This window comes from Myxocyprinus asiaticus, chromosome 50 (assembly GCF_019703515.2).
Source record: "Myxocyprinus asiaticus isolate MX2 ecotype Aquarium Trade chromosome 50, UBuf_Myxa_2, whole genome shotgun sequence".
Taxonomy (NCBI): domain Eukaryota; kingdom Metazoa; phylum Chordata; class Actinopteri; order Cypriniformes; family Catostomidae; genus Myxocyprinus; species Myxocyprinus asiaticus.
This window is the reverse complement of record NC_059393.1, coordinates 14904516-14925928: the sequence shown is the minus strand read 5'-3', so window position 1 is coordinate 14925928 and position 21413 is coordinate 14904516. Positions and strand designations below refer to the sequence as shown.

Sequence of the window (21413 nt, the reverse complement as noted above, 5' to 3'; positions counted from 1 at the left end):
CTTTACCCTAAACCATAACCTTAACCTTAACCCCAACCATTACCCTAAACCATAAACCTAACCCCAAACTTTACCCTAAACCATAATCCTAACCTTAACCCCAACCTTTACCCTAAACCATAACCCTAACGACAAACTTTACCCTAAACCATAACCCTAACCTTAACCCCACCCCTTCCCCTAAACCATAACCCTAACCCCAAACCTTACCTTAACCATAACCCTAACCTTAACCACAACCTTTACCATAAACCATAACCTTAACCTTAACCCCAACCTTTACCTTAAACCATAACCTTAACCACAACCTTTTCCCTAAACAATAATCCTAACCTTAACCCCAACCTTTACCTTAAACTATAACCTTAACCACAACCTTTTCCCTAAACAATAATCCTAACCTTAACCCCAAACTTTACCCTAAACCATAACCCTAACCTTAACCCCACCCCTTCCCCTAAACCATAACCCTAACCTTAACCCCAACCTTTACCTTAAACCATAACCTTAACCACAACCTTTTCCCTAAACAATAATCCTAACCTTAACCCCAACCTTTACCCTAAACCATAACCCTAACCTTAACCACAACCTTTACCCTAAACCATAACCTTAACCCCAAACTTTACCCTAAACCATAACCCTTACCCTTATCCTATCCCTAAACCTATCCATACTTCAACCTCAGTAGCAGCAAATGTGAATCGTGTGAGAATTTTGCAGAACAACATGCAGTTACACAATAAATATATTGTAGTGTATGTATTTTAATGTTACTACAGTATATTGTAGTTAAAGACACCTAATATAAAGTGTAACCAAATATTTTAATACACGATAAAAGGGATTAAATTTTTTTTTTTTTTTTTTTTTGATGCAACAAGAGTAGACCTATATGGAATGCTCTAATAGACACTTTTCACGATTATTTAATTGTTGCAATCTGTTGCAATTTAATTGTAATCTCAATTATTTATTTCATTAACTGTGCAGCCCTTGTGTGCCATATAACATCATTCCAAAGTGGGCGAGAAAGAAGTGGGAAAATAATGAACAATTTCAAAGTAAATACTTGAGGCAAACAGAAAAAAGTGTGTTTTAGAAAGCCAGCACACCTAGTAAATCTGAAGTCTGACTTGCACTATGTCTGAGGATGCTTGTGCCGTAATCTAGCCTTGGATTTTACATGTAATATTCATCAGGCTAAGTCTTCTCACTCGCCAGTGAAAAACCCTGAGGTATTTTTTAGGCCTGCCAAAAAGTGTCTGTGTGTGTGTGATGTAAGACTCTCAGGCAGTGTGTTAGGATGAGCTGGGTCTCAAAACAGTTCTGGATGTAGTCTGTCGTAATCTCCTCCCATCTGCTAAAAGGAGCTGCTCTCCCTGCATAGCGCCCAGGCACTTGCCACCCCATCTGGGCTCTTCAGACACTCCAACTGTCTACCCTGACCCCTGTGTGATCTTGTGTGCATGTCTTTATTTGTGCACGAGTTATTGTGTTGTTTATATTGTGTGGTTTAGAAACAACATTTCAAATTTTCTTAATAAACTTGTTTATTGTGTGTTCAGGATTGGTCACGATGGTTGACTAAACATAAAAAAAATACATTCAACTGAATGACTAAACATTCAACGACCAACTAGTAAATTTTTTTGTCATATTTATATATATTCTTTAAGCTTTTATATTTGAACTGGAAGCGCTTTAATTAGCATTTTAATAGCTCGCATGCCTTAGTTCTTAGGCAGCTTACACGGTAAAAACCTCATGGAAACATTGTGTTTTTAAATTCCTCCCCTTTAACACTGTTGCGTCACGCCTCGTGCTGTTTTATGAGCGTCCCACCATGAGCGTTGTGTCTTCAAGATGCTGTGCCATGTTAAAAATAGTCACAATAGTTAAAAAACGTGACTCAAGACCCCTGCATTCTGTTCCATTCTATTGTGCTCTATCTAGCTGTTTTTTTAAATGCAAAAACAAGTGTCCCTAAAGGCTCGGGAATACTTTGATTTTCCACATGCCGTTCCGTCTTACGCATGGTCGAGTGCTCAGCCTTTCGAAGTATACACTTTTGTCTGCGAGCCCATACATACGCGTGCTCCGCAGGCAAACTGATTTATAATACTCTTTTAGCACAGTCAATGGCAGGCGTATGAGTTGATGACACACAAAGTCTACATGTCCTGAAAAACTAGTTTGCATATGGACAGTCGCGTATCATGCGTTTATCACAAAATTTGCATTACCCGCACTGTGACGTAATTGCACGAGGAAAACCACAGTATACTTTGTCCTTATTATACAAGGCTTCCTTAAGACAGATTTTAACTTAGAAAATATGCAGTTTTGTCCTAGTGTGTGTATTTGTATGAGTAAAGTGGGTCCACAAATCTACGTATATCACACTTCACATGTGAAAAGGTGAAACTGACCGTTTTTTGTGGCATGCTTGGACATGTAAAATGAAATATGTCCTTGTCTGTCCTGAATATGACATATTGAGACTGTGTGTAATGTGTGTGTAAATGAATGTGTGTGTGTGTGTGTGTGTGTGTGTGTGTGTGTGTGTGTGTGTGTGTGGGCAGGTTTAAGTGGTTTATGAGGACATTTTTTTAGGTTACAAACTGGTAATTACAAGGGTATTATGCTATAAATGTGGTTTTTGAGGACATTTCTAGTATCCCCATAATGTAAATCACTTAAAAAAAAACATAGTAACGATGTTTTATTGAAAATGTAAAAATGCAGAAAGTTTTTTGTGAGGGTTAGGTTTAGGGGTAGGGTTAGGGTTAGGGGATAGAATCTATAGTTTGTACAGTATAAAAATCATTATGTCTATGGAGAGTCCTCATAATGATAGCTGCAACAACATGTGTGTGTGTGTGTGTGTGTGTGTGTGTGTGTGTGTGTGTGTGTGGCACCGGAGAGCATGATAGCTTTAATGAGATTGCTGCATATGAAGGACTGTCATTAGCACTGAGAGAGGCAGCAGGCCGGTGATTGCAGTGATTTGGATCCAATCTTTTTGACCTGTTCGACCAATCAGAACACTTCGAGAGATGCTCCAGAGCCCGTGTAATCAGCCAGCACATGGGCACACTTGGCAAAAACTGCCCAGAAAAAAACGAGTATACATGCAAGAGCATCCAGCAATGATATAATACACTGTTGCTTGCACAGAGTTGCTGATCACCATGTTGTGTTTTGGATGCTGGTGTGCTGGTGTCCCCACCGGGCTTCTAAACTAGCTGAACCTGCAACAGTTCCTTGATTAACCAGTTTTCTAAGAATGACTATGCTGGTAAACCTGCATTTTTATTTTTTATTTTTTTGCTCGTAAACAAAGCTATCCTGGTCCACAAGCACCAAACCAGGATGGAAATGCTGGTCTTTCCAATACAAAACAAAAAAATATATATATATTCATTTGCATTTTTTGAAACAAAAAGACTGTGATCAGCTTCCGCAGTGCTCACCTGATAGTCTGTTGGCCTTTGGACTCAAAAGGCCGCGGTTTGAGCTCAGTCAAGCACGTGAGCTGATACATGAAATGAAAGTGTCATTGAAGTGACACAAAATGACATGGTTGCCTGTACTTTTCATGTCGCATTTTCTTTTAAGTCACATTTGCTTTTTTAACACTATCGGTTAGGTTTAGGTGATGGTTTAGGGTCTGTTTGTTTACCTTTCATTTGGTTTTAGGACACTAATGTTTAGATTTAGGTAAAAGTTTTAGGTTAGGGAGTTACATTTTAACCCTCGTCTGATTACAACACCATTTCACTCAGCTGTGGCGCCCTCCGCAGGACATTTAATTGGGAAACTGCAGCCAAACGTATGAATCACGAAATGAAGCATGTCATTTTGTTTTGCAAAAATGTTGCCATGGTCACGTAATGTTCATGAGATCAGGCTGAGAAGTAAGCAATTCGTAGGTTGAGTGTAAAACTGTGGTGCTATCAAACCATTGCAATGTTTGTTTGAGCGTCCCGACAAAAAAATGTGCTCAAACAATGGTGTGAGTTTGGGGTGGGACTATCTTTTTTCTGACCAATGGAAGAAGAAGGGGGTGATCGTCCTTATTTTTGCAATCGCTTAGGAACATCAGCACCCACAACAAATGCTGGTCTTTTTAGTAGGGCAAAGTTAGGTGTTCACACCAAACGTGTACTTGCACACACACAAAAATCTTGAGACACATTTTTAACAGCTGAAGTCGTTTTTAACTTGACATGCCGTCTAAAAAATGCAATGATCCTAAGCGAAACGTGGAAAAAAACAGCAAAATGCGGCAAAGTGGTAAAACATAGTGTTTACATAGGAAAACTATTAAAACCAGCACAGATTGACGCAAAAACACATTCAGATTGAATAACGCTTTACTACATAGTTTCAGTGTACAGTTTCCAGTAGCAAGGCTCTTGGAAAAAGAACAAAACCGTAAATAACAACATCTAAGCTATTCAACCTGACATTTATTTTCCAACCTCTTTAGATAGAAGAAAACGAGTTTCATCAACCCCATACTCAGTCTTCAAGCTTGATACAAGCAGATAGACCATTATGTGAATGGCAGGCTGGACCCCACCGCCTTTGTTCTTGCCAGAAGAGCCAGAAGAGTTTGTTTCTCAAGGTGATTGTAGCAGTGATAAGGGAGCGGTTCTTATTAGGGGTGACAGCAGAGGGGCTTTGGCGGCAGTACTGACTGGATAACCTTGTGCCTGCTCGCCCTTCTGCACCAGGCTCCTCTGCCTTGCCTCGGCGGGGACACAATCTGCTGGCTGGAATTACCTCGCAGCTGGAGGAAAACTAAACATGATTTCTGACCTTTACTTCTTGTGTTCAACAGTAACCTTTGGTGGTCCGCTCACACAGATGGGCTGAAATGAAGTCCCGACCGCTGCGCGTGTGATTACGTGCATGTCGGAGTTGAGAATGACGAGCGAATCAGTGGTTGAAAGATGTTGCTTCAATTGCCATTCGCTGTCTGGGAGCTGGCGAGCTTGTTAGGAACTTGTGGTGGAACATGAGGTTAAAATGTTAATGAATGCCAAAATGTTGCAACAGTTTTTAAAGTACAATTTACCTTAAAGGAGTAGTTTGTCCCAAAATGACATTCATTATTTACTCACCCTCATGTCATTACAAACCCCGAGGACTTTCTTTCTACTGTAGAACAAAAAAATAGATATTTTGAAGAATCATCATGCAGGTCTTTTCCACACACAACAATAACAACAAAAAATTCTTACTAAGTATTTTTGTATTGTTTTCCAGTAAAAAAATTCAAAGAAGATACATTTATTTGAGAAGCAAGATGACAATTTTTTGCAGTGCTGTTTACCTAAAAAAAAAAAAAAAAAAAAAGACAAAAAAGGCACCATGAAAGTAGTCCATACATTTTGTGTGCTTTATTACTAGTCTTCTGAAACCATACTATAGCTTTGTGTAAAGAACTGACAGAAATTTAAGTAATTAAATATTGATAATCTGTAATCTTTTGACTGCGAGAAATGTTGCGCCTGGATCAGTGAGTCAGTGAGATGAACTCCGAATAGTGAATTAATCTTTTAGTTCGATTTGCAAACAGAATCAATTGGTTCATTGAAAAGGAACCTGTTAAAAGCAATTATTCATTTACTGTTGAATAATTTATTCGTTTAGTTGAGTTCAACTCACTGACTCAATTAAAAGCGGTTCTCCAGTTAACAGCTCACTATAGGGGAAGATTATCAGTGAATAGTGACTTAAATTTCTGTCTGTTCCTCACACAAAACTATTGTTTGGCTTAAAAAAAACTTAAATATAGTACATGAGTTGCACAGACTGCTTTTATGATGCTGTTGTTTTTATCTTTTTCTAGTGATTAACAGACAGGCACAATATTAAGTGTCATTGTCCAGTTATTAAGCAAGAAGTTTCTCCAAACAATTCTAATTTTTTTGTTTCATGGAACAAAATAATAATAATAACAACAGTATATGGATTTGAAATGATATGAAGGTGAGTAAATAATTACAAACTATTTTTGGGTGAGCTGTTCCTTTAAATAAATTTCTACTCTCACAAATGCAGCTTCTTTGCTAGTGCTACTTCTAGCTTTGATCCTCTGTTAGAAATGACATTTCATGGCATCATCTATGTGAATATATCTTCAAGCAGAGCTTTCCTCTTTGTCGAGGTGTATGGATGACTCAGAGAGCACACACAGCTTGGTGAATGAGTTTTTTAAACATGCGACTCAACCTATGCCTGCGTGAAGAGGATTAGCATATCTTTTCCCTGCATTCGGACCAGCCAAGCCTAATTGAAAAGAGTTTTTTCCCCTCACCCAAAGAAAAGCTACAATTACCTCTGCCATACTCATCCTTTTTGGCTTGTTACAAGCTTATTACGGCAAGTTCTGCTTGAAGCAAGATGCTAGCACTAGCGTCCATGCACGTGCATGTTGTAAGAGGTCTTCAACCAATAAACTCATTATCCCAGCAGAAAATATATGGGTTCTCACCCCACTCAATTGTACACTGCACATCTACCCCTGACTGTCACATCCCCACAAATTCAAGCAATTCTGCCGACTATGCTTTAGACTGGAGATAAAGCACGGTGAAGTGCGACTAAATCTCAACCATGAGTGCAACCTAGCTGTTAGTCAAGGCACTGAGGGGAAAACTGACCTGTTCCATTTTAGTTGAGAGGTTGAACTTGTGTGATTTTATTATGTGTGTTGGAGAGCACATTTTCAAAGAAGGACAGATTTGATAAAAGTTGGGTTCCCAGATACATGGCGTGCTAGTCGAGGGACAGCAGTTTCCCTGTTGACGCTAGTGGTGGAGGGGGTACTTTAATGTACTGCAATGTTTTACCTCACAAAACTTGATACTCTAACGCAACGATTCAATACCGTCATATTACATTTACATTTATTCACTTAGCAGGCGATTTCTTCCAAAGCAACTTACAAGTGAGGAATACAGCAAAAGATATACATCCGAAGGAGGCAATAACAAGAGAAATGTTGCTATACAAAGCTTCAAATTGCTCAGAGAAGTACAAGAAGGGAGGATGGTAAGAGTGGTGAAAGACTGGAGTCAGAATTTGAACTTGACATGAGCAACCATTGGCAGCCAGTGCAGTTCGATTGGGCTCGTTGAAAACCATACGTGCCACCGGGTTCTGGATCATTTGCAGAGGTTTGTCTGTACATGCAGGAAGTCCTACCAGAAGAGCATTGCAGTTGTCTAGTCCAGTCTATTAAAGGAACAGTTCACCCAAAAATGTAAGTCTGTCATAATTTACTCAACCTCATGTCGTTCCAAACTCATATGACTTTCTTACTTATATGGACCATCTCAAAAATATATTTTTATAAATATATCAGTCTGTCTTTTCAACGTAATAGCAGCTGATAGTTTAGTGATTCAATTTAAAGCTTAAAAAGGACCCAAAAGTCTCATAAAAGTTGTCCATGTGACTTGTGCATCATATTCAAAGTCTTCTGAAACGTGTTCACACAAGAATTTGTGTTGTTTCATGCTAAAAAGAATGAAATTATGACAGGATTTCCATATTTATGTACTATTCCTTTAATAAAAAAAATGCCGACCACACCGAGCAAGTGTAGACTGGCTTATTTCCAACGAATGCTCAGTTGTTTTTGTTCAACGAAAAACTCAGAACTAGCTTTGAATATATGTTTAATTTGTTGAATTAGTAAGGATGCACTTTACTTAAAGATCCTTGAAACAGCTAAACCAACCCTGTCTCATGATGTGTCACAATAGTTCGCACGAGGTTGCGAAATTGCAAAATAACGTACAAGTTTCACCAAACAACAATTTGTCGACATTTTTTCCAAGGTGAAACCCCTAACCCAACCCCTAAACTTAACCATGAGAATCGTACCTTTTCATAAAATACGAGTTGTACGATATGTTATAATCGCCATCTTGTACGATTTATTATGAGTTTTCAAGAGACTATGTTGGCTAGAATGCAAGGGTTTTCGTGTAAATCTAAACACACTGGTACGCTATTTAATCAAGTTTTTTTTTTTTTTTTATTGACACCAACGCAACTATGCTTTACACTACTGTTATAGCTCCACAATGAAGTAAAACAGGATGTTTAGAACTTCTAACACAAAGCACCGAAGTCCAATTAAAATGAATGAGAAACAAGTGAGTAAAAGATTGCAATAAATCCCAGTTTTGAATCGCAATACACTAAATATAAAAAAATTCAATATTACCGTACCTTGACACAAATACTGATAACATTTTGCATCGCAAGTTCCCTGCTCATTCTCACCCCCTAAGTTGATGCCTTTCTGGGGACCACTTTTCAGGAAAATCAATATATATCGGAATGACAGGCTTATGGGGAGTGATTATAATTTTACCTTAATCTTGGCTAGGATGGTAAAATTAAGAGATGAGACCTGTCATTGGAATGATTTCCACTCTGAATTGAGCAGCAGAAACGAAATAAAAGATAAAAAAAAGACAAGAAGGTTAGTGTTGGGGGTGTCTGCATAAGGGGGTGGGCTGTTTGTTTGAAGGGGGTGGATCAAAGTGAACTAAAACTAATTTATCCTATGTTAGGGCTGAAATGCCTCTGAGAGGTATTGAACAGCGTTTCAAAAAGCAATAGCAGCCACCTTTATATCCAGCCTGTGCCAGTCATCAGGACTGCCTGTAAAGCAAAATCAATCTGTTTCATATCGGAGATACCAGGGGAGAGCGAGAGAGGGATGGAGAGAAAGAGGAAGAGTGTATGTGAGTGTACAATCTGTCCCTAAAGCTCTTTCTAATGACAAATGCTGCATAACCGAGCAAGGATAGAAAAAGTTTCAATAAGGCAAACATGCTGTTATCTGGAGATGAGGACTAATATAAAAAAGTCACGGCTGGTACTGAGGGAGTTGTCAATCAAACACACTTTAATTTCTGTTTCCAAATTCTTTCCCCCTCTTCTGCCTGCCCAGCACGGACACAATTACTGAAGGCAGAAGACTTCAAAATTCTTCAACAAAACAGCCTTCGCATTATCATTAACCCAACAAACCATATTCTGGGATTCAAAATCGAATTTACACCAGCAAATAAACAGACAATTTTAGGATGTTAAAAAAAAAAAAAAAAAAAAAAAAAAAAAAAAGGGTAAAATTAAAGACAAATTTAAAATTCTGCACTATTTCTACATTTCTAATGGAATAAGCAAAATTGTGATTGTGACCATGTTAACTCTTTTGTAAAAAATGTCAGATTGTTTTCGCTAGTTAAATCATGCTGGATAATACAGATCATCATGTTTTGCACAAACTTGGGAAGTCCATGCCAGTTTGAGTGAATATTCTCATTAAACCCAATGGGGGACATACAGTACCAAATACTAAGAAATTCAGAAATTCACATTAATGTTTCACGTTTAACTGTTCACTAACTTTTCACTGCTAATCTAATTTGTAATTAATCAAAAAACTGTATTAAATTATAAAAATGCAAAATAGAAACATTTTGGCCAGTACACTTTTAATGCCCACTGCAATACAGTCCAGATAAAGCGTGAGATGTATTTTCATGTGGATAATTGCATGCTGCTGACAATGGTTACAACCACTTAAGGCGTCCTCATAAATTCAAGGTTGCAACCTTTCATCGGCAATGCACTGTTCTTTTAATGATAACCCGTCACAATATTAATTTAAATTAACAGCATGTCAATCAAGTGACCAAACCATAAGATTTATTCTAATCCACGACCACATGCAGATTAAAATGATTAACAAAAGCACTGAGAAGGACGATTTAATCACATTAGCTCTGTAGACTTAATAACCATTGAAAAGAAAGCCCTTGTGGCAAAGGTTCCTTGAGGTATGGAAGGTCTCTTCCTTTGTATTTCTTTGAACAGGTATGGCGACCTTTCATCCAATTAATGAGATTACGAGAGTAATTAGAACTGAAGTCACCAAGGGTCCCAACAGCCTACAACCCAAGGGAACAACCAGTGTCCATCCGGGTGCCACCTCGCCAATATAGAAAGAAACATAATTAAGTCCTTATACATGGATCTTCAAACACCCTAGGGAGTGGAGGACGTGCCCATGAAGAAAAACTAGCATTAGCATGTATAGATAGCGAGTACTGCCAAAAGCAATAGAAAAACTGGGTCTGAAAGGCAGCTAACTGGCTGCCTCACTTTGCGTTCAGTCATGATTTTTATAGGCAGTGTTTTGTGTATGAAGGTACCTTGTTAGGAAACTGGTTTCAAAATGACTTCCAAGGCACTGTAACATCATGTCTAATGATCTAAACAAATACAAATAAGCTTAAGAGATAACCAAGCAAAATATTTAGTTACTACAGTGCTTAGTTTTCACAACTAAAGTCTTAGGTTGAGAAGAAATTAAAGATTTGACATTTAGGCACTAATTAGCTGCATTCAACCGCTCCTTCAGACCATGTCCACCAATCACCAAACCCCAAACACAGGATTTCATGATATCTAAGGCAGCGAAGGATACATCTATGCTGCCTTCAAAAATCGACCCTCTTAGTAAACAAGATGCAACACAAATGTTGTATATGGACATGCCTTGACGCTTTCCTACTTGCTGTGAAGGCAGCATTTTCCAGATTCAGAAGCAGATAAAGTCTATCAAAGCAGGGCACACTAGGATTGGTCTAGGGTTGGAAAGAAATCCCTTGTAACCATTAAAGTCACAACGGTGTTGGATTGCTCCTGGGGTGCTACTCTGAGCTGTTCATTTCAGATGATGTGCAACTATTGGGCCTGACCTAAGCACACTTTCCATCTCCGACATGATCACCAAGAGGAAGGCAATAAGGGACCCAAGGAAGTCCAATGGGCACCTAGGGAGCGCTAAGACCGGCCACTCATGGGGAAGTCCAAAGACAGCTAAGTGTCATAGTCAATGCGAATACATACCCCTACAATGGCAAAAATCAATGAGGCTTTATGAGGCATAAATCTCCTCTGCAAAGGCACTGCTTGTCTACTACTGGGATGGACCATTTGGATGTGGGGCTCTGACATACGCCAGCCTGAAAATTGCCAGTGAAGGCTTCTTGGTCTTTTTTTTTACCCATCTCAGGAGGTTTATCTTGTTCCCTTGAAGATTGTTCTTGGCTGCCAGGTCATCAAATTGGGAGCATTTGTAAGAAACATTGTAAGGGTCATTGTTTCTTAGAGATAAGGTTGGGAACTGAGGACCAGTTCTTATTCAGAACTGGCTCCATTTTTTATTTATGGTGTTGTTAATGGTTCTCAAACATGCATTCTTAGCAATGCGGATGGAAGACTCTGTTAAAATACTCAATGTGTCTCCTGCGCCACAACTGAATCTACAGCACGAAACATTACATGGGACCAGTCCTGAACAGGGCATTAAATGCAATAGGAATAACTTCTTTCCAAATTCTTATTTACAAATGTCTTCCTCAAAATGGCTAAGTTAACCATTAATGGAATTGTTAAGAAACCAGATTCAGATTCCCATCCCTACTTAATGGACCTTTGGAAAGAAAAGAAGATCTGGCTTTTCCCTATATGTTAGTTAGTCATTTACACCATCAGCAAAACATCTCTTTGACCAGCAGACCCTTTTTACACCTTTTAATGTATAATAAATCTTCCACTGTGGGATGGGTATGTGGGTGATTGCAATATACCTGCAGATTTATTTACAGTAAATAGCAGATCATAAGCCAGAAAACCAGAGAAGACTAAATTAAGACATAAGTAAATGGTCTTGGCAAGTGTCCTAAAGTATAATTGATTGTTAGGCAAGTTTTGCATCCTCTTCCTACCTCTTCCAACCATTCCAACATCCACCCCTATTTATAATATCCTCCTCGGTTTGACCAGACATCAAGTTGGGGGTTTGAGGCCCAGGGCTCCCATTCCAATATCCAAGCTAATTACTTTTTAATTTACAGTGTGTCGTTAATGGGTTTGGCAGAAGGACCAAGGTTAGACAGGCCACAGAAGCCACTTACCTTCCGTTAACTAGCACCACGGCCTGCTTAATTAAAATTAATAATCTGAACATCCATCAGATAGATCGAGAGAAGGTGAAATAAAGTGTCGGTGTGAGAAGCTCTATTCCAAAACCTAGTGAGCTGTCTACAAATGCAGCATTTTAAGGGATCAAAGGCGCACTTCTGACGCGAAGGCTGATCCAAAAGGTAGGCAACTTAATTATGCTGCCTTATAAGATTAAAACAAAATTGCATGTATCTTTGGGAAATAGTGTAATGTGAGAATACAAGTGGCAAGTTTAGAAAACAAAAAATTCCAAGATGGCAGATGAGAAAAGTCGATAAATAAACGTATTCAATGTTAAATATATATGTATGAAATGTGGTTTAAGTCATTTTTACGAACAGAGCAACAAAAAGAAAAGCAATTGCGTGTCTCGAGATGTGATTCTAAAAGTTTTAACTCGACACGCCATCTTAAGACATGGAAAAAACTGTGAGATGCTGCGCGATGGTCAAAAACTTCCATCTCGTGAATGTGTACATAGAAAAACAATAACAAAACAGAGCAGATGGATGCAAAAACATGTTCTGTGTGAACAGCTTCTTAGAAGGCAGGTGCCTATGTAGACAGTTTTTGGAACAGAACTAAAGAGTTGCAAAAAGATGAATGCAGGTGAGTGAGGGAAAGGAGGATGAAGTATTGAAGTACATGTACATATACATATAAAAAAAGCTAGGGGAAGACAAAAGATAAAAGAAGTACCTCCACGGCTCTCGCTGTCAGCTGGCTTCACCTGGATGGGGCGAGTCATCTGGAAATAGAAAAACAGCAGAGACAAGATACAGGGTTAGTTCAGGTACAGACAACCGCTGTCACTGCAATAAGCTAACAACCTCAAACTACTGAGCCTCTGTCCAACACAAAACAATCCTGCCTGAGTTTTGATCAAACGCAAAGATCTGCATCCCTTTAAATTAATTCATTAAAAAGTGGCATTGGCACCAGGGCCATCACTAGAGGGAGCTGTGAGGTGCCACAGGCGCAATTCAAATTTTTTTGAGGAAGCAATCTTTGATCATAAGTTGTAATTGTAAATGTTGATGGTACAATTTACTTACAATTTAATCCATAATTTACAATTTATGGTAGGATGCACCTATATGGAAATTTTGGCCGATACCGATAACCGATAATTCAGTGTATTTGGAGACCGATAAGCGATATATTTTCAGATAAATCTATGTCTGGATATAAATCTACATTTTGTGTGTCTGATTACAAAAACAAGAGGCTCACGTTATAAAGCCATATCTGGAGCACTTCTAATGAAATCAATCATGTAAAGTGAATTATTGTTTTTAATTTAAAACAACTTCAATTGCAGAAAACAAGGAACCTGCAAGAAACATTTAAAACTATTAAATCATTTTCCAAATGTAGCCTACTTTGAACCAGTTCAATTAAGAAATTATTTAAAAAAAAAAAAGCATAATGACAATTTAAAGTTCATTTGATGAGTGAGCTACTTTTATAAATACAGTGCATTGCACTTGATTCAAACATGTGAAAAGACAAAACTAAGGAACGCAAACAAGTCTCACTGTAAACACAACAATACTGAACAAAAAGAAAAAAGAAACAAAATGCATGTGACATAAATAAATACTGTATGATGGAGTGTTTACTCAGATCCAGTATGATCCTCTAAAGCAAAGCCAGAAGGCACCAATCAAAACCCACACGGCGAGTAGTATGTGCCTGAAAAAGCCATAATTTATTGGCTTTAATATATAGGCCAAATTTTCTTATCAGCCGATACCGATATGGCCACCAATATTTTGTGCATCCCTAATTTATGGACTTTGTTTACTGTTGATGAAGAATTGCAATAAATCTTGCCAGAAAACACTGATCGTTTAGTCGGTATACGAAGAGACAGGCCAGTGAGACAAAACCACATTTACCATCAATCTCTGTGAGCACAAGAATAATAAAATACACAGATTAAGCATCAGTTACACACACGAATGCACACTTTGCTCATCATTTTATTGCAGCAGCACTAAAAAAGCTTCCTATGTTTGTCAGTGAGTGGAAATGAGAGAGGAAAACTGCCCAACACATCCATTTTTTTCCCCTACCAAAATCACTTGAATGCACATCACACAGTACTTACGACTTCCAAACTCGTAAGAACGAACTTCGAAGGGGCACTTGAATGTAGCATAACACAGAGCTGCCCAGAGACCTTACCAATATGGCTGCAGAGTGAGCTGACTTGCCTTAAAGGAACTCTGACCTGTCTGACAAGCAAGTTTTTTTTCAACATGACCACACAGGAAGTTGGCATGTTGTTTCTGAAAGTACCAGTTAGAGGCCTGCACTCCTGCGGGACTACTGCGGGACCCAGCGTGACAGAGTGTGGCACAGTACGTGAGTTTAAATTTTGAAAAATAAAATAAAAGTTACTCAAATGTATTTTATGTACAGATTGTAATTTGTTTGTTGCACAAGAGCAATGAAAAAATGTACGATTTACAGCACAGGGTTGGTGGCTAATTCAAACAAATTCTTCTTTGTGCTCCATGCTGTGGAAAGTACCACTCTGAGGCAAAATGTCTTAGCATGAAGGCGGATCCCTTAGTGCTACAGATGTAAATGCTTTATTAAAGAAAAGGTAAATCAGATATTTTGCAATGTTTTCGGTTGCATGCGACAGTGAGGGAAAAGCACCTTCCCCCTTTGCCTGCAGTTTTATTTTTCTTCTCTTTTTTTTACGAGTGGGTGGGAGCGGGAAAATTTTGACAAATTTTTGTAGGACCCAAGGACCATATTATGCCGACTCACTGACAACAATCAGATATATTTGCATCTTTTCAAGTGTGTTTACCTTCCCTTGTGGTGTGACTGGAAGCCCGTTGTGTCAGCAGTCTGGGAGACCTGGGTTCGGATCCCGCATTGAAATCAGGAAGAAATTGAATTTGCATAATCTGTGATGACCGTGATTCAAAGGTTGCATTTTTCCCTCTAACATAAAATTTTTACTCCGCTGATGGTTTATGTTTGGGGTTTGTTTTAAGGGTACGGTTTATAAAATGTGCATTCCTTTTAACTGTATTACAGCCTGTACATCTGAAAACAACTTGCTTCACAACTCGCTTTTGACGCCCCTCTATGGACATTTCACCCACAAAATTGGACATGTGCCCATATGCCTAACAACACTTACTGCTTTGGCCACTGGGGGCAGTGTTTTAAATTTCAGTAAGCACAGACCAATTTCAGTTAAAGAAAACTCAACCTACTGTTTCCAATTTCACAGGGAAATCAGTCTGGGTTTTTTTAATTTATTATTTATTTTCTTTTTTTATTTGCTTTACGGGTGCCCGCTTGGTTACAGTGCCTAGCAGTGGTTGCAGGGAGGAAGTAAAATGCATCAACAATTAAAGTGGAGGCAGCTACAAGAGTGAGAAAGAGAGAGAGATCAATGCAACCCTATTGATCCCTGGACCTTAGGCTGTGGAGAGGTGTCTGGCAAGCAGGGATTCAAGAGGAGGAAGGCTCACAGTAATCTACTAAAGCCTGATAAGAATGGTATTTGTTGGATTAGATGCCTCTGTCATCACAGTTGTTGTGCTCTGTATTTCGCTCAACAATTTTTTATTACTATTATTATCCCTGTAAAGGTTGAAGTTTTCTCAGCTGATTTCATATTCAAAAAACTTGAGCAAAACAGAGAGAAAAAAAGGTGATTTTCTGTTTGTTTTTCTTCTTATGTCCATTGTTCAAGGATTCAAAGGACTTTGCTGCAGGATCAAAGAATGTTGAAAGGGTTTGCCTTTGCTCCCATTAATGCCTACCTGGGGATGTTATATAGAACTTTAAACAGAGTACTGTAGGCGCAGTCTGTTTGATTACTGGAGCAGTACAGCAGTTTTATAAAGCGACTCAAAGGAATATTCTGGGTTCAATACAAGTTAAGTTCAATCGACAGCATTTGTAATTAACATTTTTTATTGATTCCTACAAAACATATATACAAGAGCAAAACAAAAACACGCACACACACACATTATATATATATATATATAAAATAAAATATCAAATTATTTAATGCCCTGTTCGGGCCACTGGAAGGCACCCAGCTGAAAAGCCGTTATCAGGCAGTACGCTGTCAGAGCCAAAGCTTCAGATTTAGACCAATTACAGTGCATCCGGAAAGTATTCACAACGCTTCACTTTTTCCACATTTTGTTATGTTACAGCCTTATTCCAAAATGGATTAAAATCATTATTTTCCTCAAAATTCTACAAACAATACCCCATAATGACAACGTGAAAGAAGTTTGTTTGAAATCTTTGCAAATGTATTAAAAATAAAAAACGAAAAAAAAAAAAAATCACATGTACATAAGTATTCACAGCCTTTGCCATGACACTCAAAATTGAGCTCAGGTGCATCCTGTTTCCACTGATCATCCTTGAGATTTTTCTACAATTGGAGTCCACCTGTGGTAAATTCAGTTGATTGGACATGATTTGGAAAGGCACACACCTGTCTATATAAGGTCCCACAGTTAACAGTGCATGTCAGAGCACAAACCAAGCCATGAAGTCCAAGGAATTGCCTGCAGACCTCCGAGACAGGACTGTATTGAGGCACAGATATGAGGAAGGGTACAGAAAAATTTCTGCAGCATTGAAGGTCCCAATGAGCACAGTGGCCTCCATCATCCATAAATGGAAGAAGTTTGGAACCACCCGGATTCTTCCTAGAGCTGGCCACCCGGCCAAACTGAGCGATCGGGGGAGAAGGGCCTTAGTCTGGGAGGTGACCAAGAACCTGATGGTCACTCTGACAGAGCTCCAGCGTTTCTCTGTGGAGAGAGGAGAACCTTCCAGAAGAACAACCATCTCTGCAGCACTCCACCAATCAGGCCTATATGGTAGAGTGGCCAGATAGAAGCCCCTCCTCAGTAAAAGGCACATGACAGTCCGCCTTGAGTTTGCCAAAAGGCACCTGAAGGACTCTCAGACCATGAGAAACAAAATTCTCTGGTCTGATGAAATAAAGATTGAACTCTTTGGCCTGAATGGCAAGCGTCATGTCTGGAGGAAACCAGGCACCGCTCATCACCTGGTCAATACCATCCCTACAGTGAAGCATGGTGGTGGCAGCATCATGCTGTGGGGATGTTTTTCAGTGGCAGGAACTGGGAGACTAGTCAGGATCGAGGGAAAGATGAATGCAGCAATGTACAGAAACATCCTTGATGAAAACCTGCTCCAGAGCGCTCTGGACCTCAGACTGGGGCGAAGGTTCATCTTCCAACAGGACAACGACCCTAAGCACACAGCCAAGATAGCAAAGGACTGGCTCCGGGACAACTCTGTGAATGTCCTTGAGTGGCCCAGCCAGAACCCAGACTTGAACCTGATTGAACATCTCTGGAGAGATCTGAAAATGGCTGTGCAACAACGTTTCCCATCCAACCTGATGGAGCTTGAGAGGTCCTGCAAAGAAGAATGGGAGAAACTGCCCAAAAATAGGTGTGCCAAGCTTGTAGCATCATACTCAAAAAGACTTGAGGCTGTAATTGGTGCCAAAGGTGCTTCAACAAAGTATTGAGCAAAGGCTGTGAATACTTATGTACATGTTTTTTTGTTTTTTTTTTCTTCATTTTGTATTTAATAAATTTGCAAAGATTTCAAACAAACTGCTTTCACGTTGTCATTATGGGGTATTGTTTGTAGAATTTTGAGGAAAATAATGAATTTAATCCATTTTGGAATAAGGCTGTAACATAACAATATGTGGAAAAAGTGAAGCGCTGTGAATACTTTCCGGATACACTGTAACTCTGTATCCTGAGAACTTAGAAAAGGGATTAATAATTCTGTGTAGGCAAGGCATAGATCTAGTAGGGTCAGAGACGAATAATAAAATATCATCTGCGTAAAGCAGAAGCTTATGCGCCACACCTCCCTCCATCACCCCTGGAAAATCATCCTCCTTTCTTATCACGGCTGCTAATGGTTCCATGGCAAGACAGAACAATAATGGGGAAAGAGGGTAACCCTGCCGGGTGCCCCTATTCGAGTAAAATATTTTGAAATTAATCCATTTGTTTGTACCGCCGCTACCGGGTGTCTATAAAGTAACTTAATCCATCCTATAAATGTACTCCCAAACCCATATATTTCCAAAATCTTAAAAAGATAATCCCATTCTACCATATCATACGCCTTTTCAGCGTCAAGTGAGATGGCTGCGACCGGAGTCTGATTATTCGCCACTGACCACATGATATTGATGAAACGCCTGATGTTATCAGAAGAGCTGCGGCCCCGAATAAACCCCACCTGATCTGTATGTATAAGAGATGTCATACCTTTACTTAATCGGTTAGCCAGACTTTTTGACAATATTTTTACGTCTAGCTGGATCAGGGAAATTGGACGGTAACTCTTACACTCACTTGGATCTTTGTTCTTTTTAAGAATCAGACTAATCCTGGCTTGTGTCATGGTTGGCGGAAGCTTTCCATTCTTTAATGATTCTGTATACATTTCTAACAGTTCTGTAGCATAAGATCTAAAAAAATTCAGCGGCAAAGCCATCTGGCCCCAGAGCCTTGCCTGTAGTCAAGGCCTTAATTATCTCTTCAAGCTCCTCCAAGGTTATCTCAGAATCAAGAGAATTTTTTTGCTCAGTCATCAGCTTAAGGAGTTCTAATGATTCCACAAAGTTTCTAATATCTTCATTGGTAGATGAAGATGTGGAACTATAAAAATCGACAGCATTTGTAGCACAATGTTGATTAAAACAAAAATGTATTGCGATTTGTCTCTCCTTGTCTTTAAAAAAAGCAGAAAATTTGGGTTACAGTGAGACAGTACAATGGAAGTGAATGAGGCTGATCCGTAAACATTAAAATACTCACTGTTTCAAAAGTATAGCTTCAAGACGTAAACAGTTTGCATGTTAACATGATTTCAGTGTGAAATCACTTACTAACCTTTTCGGTGTAAAGTTATATCCAATTTTACAACTTTTGACAGAGGAATTAATGTAAGTGCTTTTAAAAATTTGTAAGCTTCACATTTCTGCCTTTAAACTATTCAAAAATTGGCCCAATTCACTTATATTGTAAATACCTCACTGTAACCTTGATTTTGTATTTATTTATTTTAAAAAAGGAAGGGAAGAGTGGAAATTACTATTTTCTTTATGCAACAAATGCTATCGATTGAGCTTAACTTGTATAGAACCCTGAATATTTATTTGAAAGGGATATTTCATCCAAAAATTAGGGTGAGTAAATGATGACAGAATTTTTATTTTTGGGTGAACTTTTCCTTTAAAGTTACATTTAAGGCTATCTTCTTTAATTGTTGAAAACAGGACTTGTCTGAAAAGTCTACTTTACACTCTATAATATTCATTCCCCAGCATCGCAATCCAATAGGAGCTTTCTATCAATCCAAAACAAACTGCTTATAGCAACACACCAGGCCCAGTTCTGGATGAAAAAGGGCCAAGAGCTGTGTGGAGATTTGTGACAAGATTACCCAAATTTACAAAGCGCCTTTTGCAGCCTCCCCAGCCATCTGTAACCTGAAATTAAGCTTTTTTATCCCACAGCATCTTTAGTCCAACACAGACTCCAACTCAAGGGCCAGGAAAGTGTTTGAGAGACACGAGGACTGTAACGTTTGCAGGAACGAGGCGAGAGGAGGAGGATCTATGTGTATGCTTTAAATAAAGAACTCAAAGAAATAAACATAAAGAACTCAAAACTCAACTACGGAACAAACCATCACATCCGGGCAAGGAAAACAACTGACAAAGACAGAGAGAACACAAGGGCAATATATACACAAGAACTAATAAGGTTAACAAGACACAGCTGGTATCAATCAAGGGGAACACAGAGAACAGAGACACAATAAGGAAAACACAGAATGTCCCAAGTGTTACAGAGCCCCCCATCTAAGGAGCGGCTCCTGACATTCCATAACACATAAAACAAAAACAACAAAAAATAGTTCATGATGGAGCCAGTGGAGGGCCTGGAGACAGGTGTAGACCAGGGGACTAGGGCGGAGCCGGTGGCCAGAGAGTAGTGGCTCCAGAAAGGGAGTGAGGTATGGCAGCCAGGGAGGCGGAGACTCAGGGGGCGGAGCAGCAGGAGGTAGAGACTCAGGGGGCGGAGCCACAGGGGGTGAAGCCACAGGAGGTGGAGACTCAGAGGGCAGAGCTCTGGAAGACTCAGAAGGCGAAGCTGCTGGACAGGGATCAGCAGACTGGACGCGGTCACTGGAAAGGGGTCAGCAGACTAGATGACAGCCACTGGACAGGGATCATACTGGAAGTGGTTGGCCGCTGGACACTGAACAGACTGGTAGCATGTGTCTGACAGGTGCTGACCACTGGATTGAGCAACAGACTAGTCGACAGCTGCTGGGGACTGGACAGAATCGTTGATGATCACAGGGGACCGAACAGGCTCAAAAGTCACGGGGGCTGGATGGACTCGTTGACTGCCTCAGGGAACTGGAGAGGCTCAATGAATACAGGGAACTGGACAGGCTCGTGGACAGCCTCGGGGAACTGGACAGGCTCGTGGACAGCCTCGGGGAACTGGACAGGCTCGTCGACAGCTTCAGGGAACTGGACAGGCTCGTCGACAGCCTCGGGGAACTGGACAGGCTCGTTGACAGCCTCGGGGAACTGGACAGGCTCGTCGACAGCCTCAGGTAACTGAACAGGCTTGTTGACAGACTCGGGGAACTGGATAGGATCGTCGACAGCCTCTGGGAACTGGACAGGCTCATTGATGGCCACCGAGGTCAGGAGTGCTGGCAGCGACTGGGAAATGGCCTCCGTTGCCGTGAGTGCTGGCAATGACTGGGGAACGGCCTCCATGGCCGTGAGCACAGGCAGTGACAGGGGAATGACCTCCATGGTCGTGAGCACAGGCAGTGACAGGGGAACGACCTCCATGGTCGTGAGCACAGGCAGTGACAGGAGAACAGCCTCCATGGCCATGAGCGCTGGCAGCGACTGAGGAGTAGGAGCTCTTCTCCTCCTCTTCCGGACAGCCATGAGCACTGTTGTGGGAACGGCCTCTGTGGTTGAGTATAATGGCACTGGGAGGAACGAGGCTTGGGTGCTGGCTTGTTGATCGTGGCAGGAGTGGGAGCTGGCTCGTTGACTGTGGCAGGCGTGGGCACTGGCTCGTTGATCGTGGCAGGTGTGGGCACTGGCTCGCTGACCGTGGCAGGCGTGGGCACTGGCTCACTGACCATGGCTGGCATGGGTGCTGGCTTGTTGACCATGGCAGGCGTGGGCACTGCCTCATTGACCGTGGCAAGTGTGGGCACTGGCAGCGGCATGGGAT

The 21413-nt window shown here is 40.3% G+C and overlaps 1 protein-coding gene across 5 annotated transcripts in view; it reads right to left on the bottom strand.

The window, feature by feature from the left end:
* Positions 1 to 21413, bottom strand: part of LOC127438641 (CUGBP Elav-like family member 5) — a 284871-nt gene that overhangs the window by 111725 nt on the left and 151733 nt on the right. For all 5 annotated transcript variants that reach the window (XM_051694351.1, XM_051694353.1, XM_051694354.1 and 2 more), the window contains exon 3: positions 12772 to 12820. In XM_051694351.1, the coding sequence (XP_051550311.1) occupies positions 12772 to 12820 (49 nt within the window). The remainder of the gene's footprint in view (positions 1 to 12771; positions 12821 to 21413) is intronic.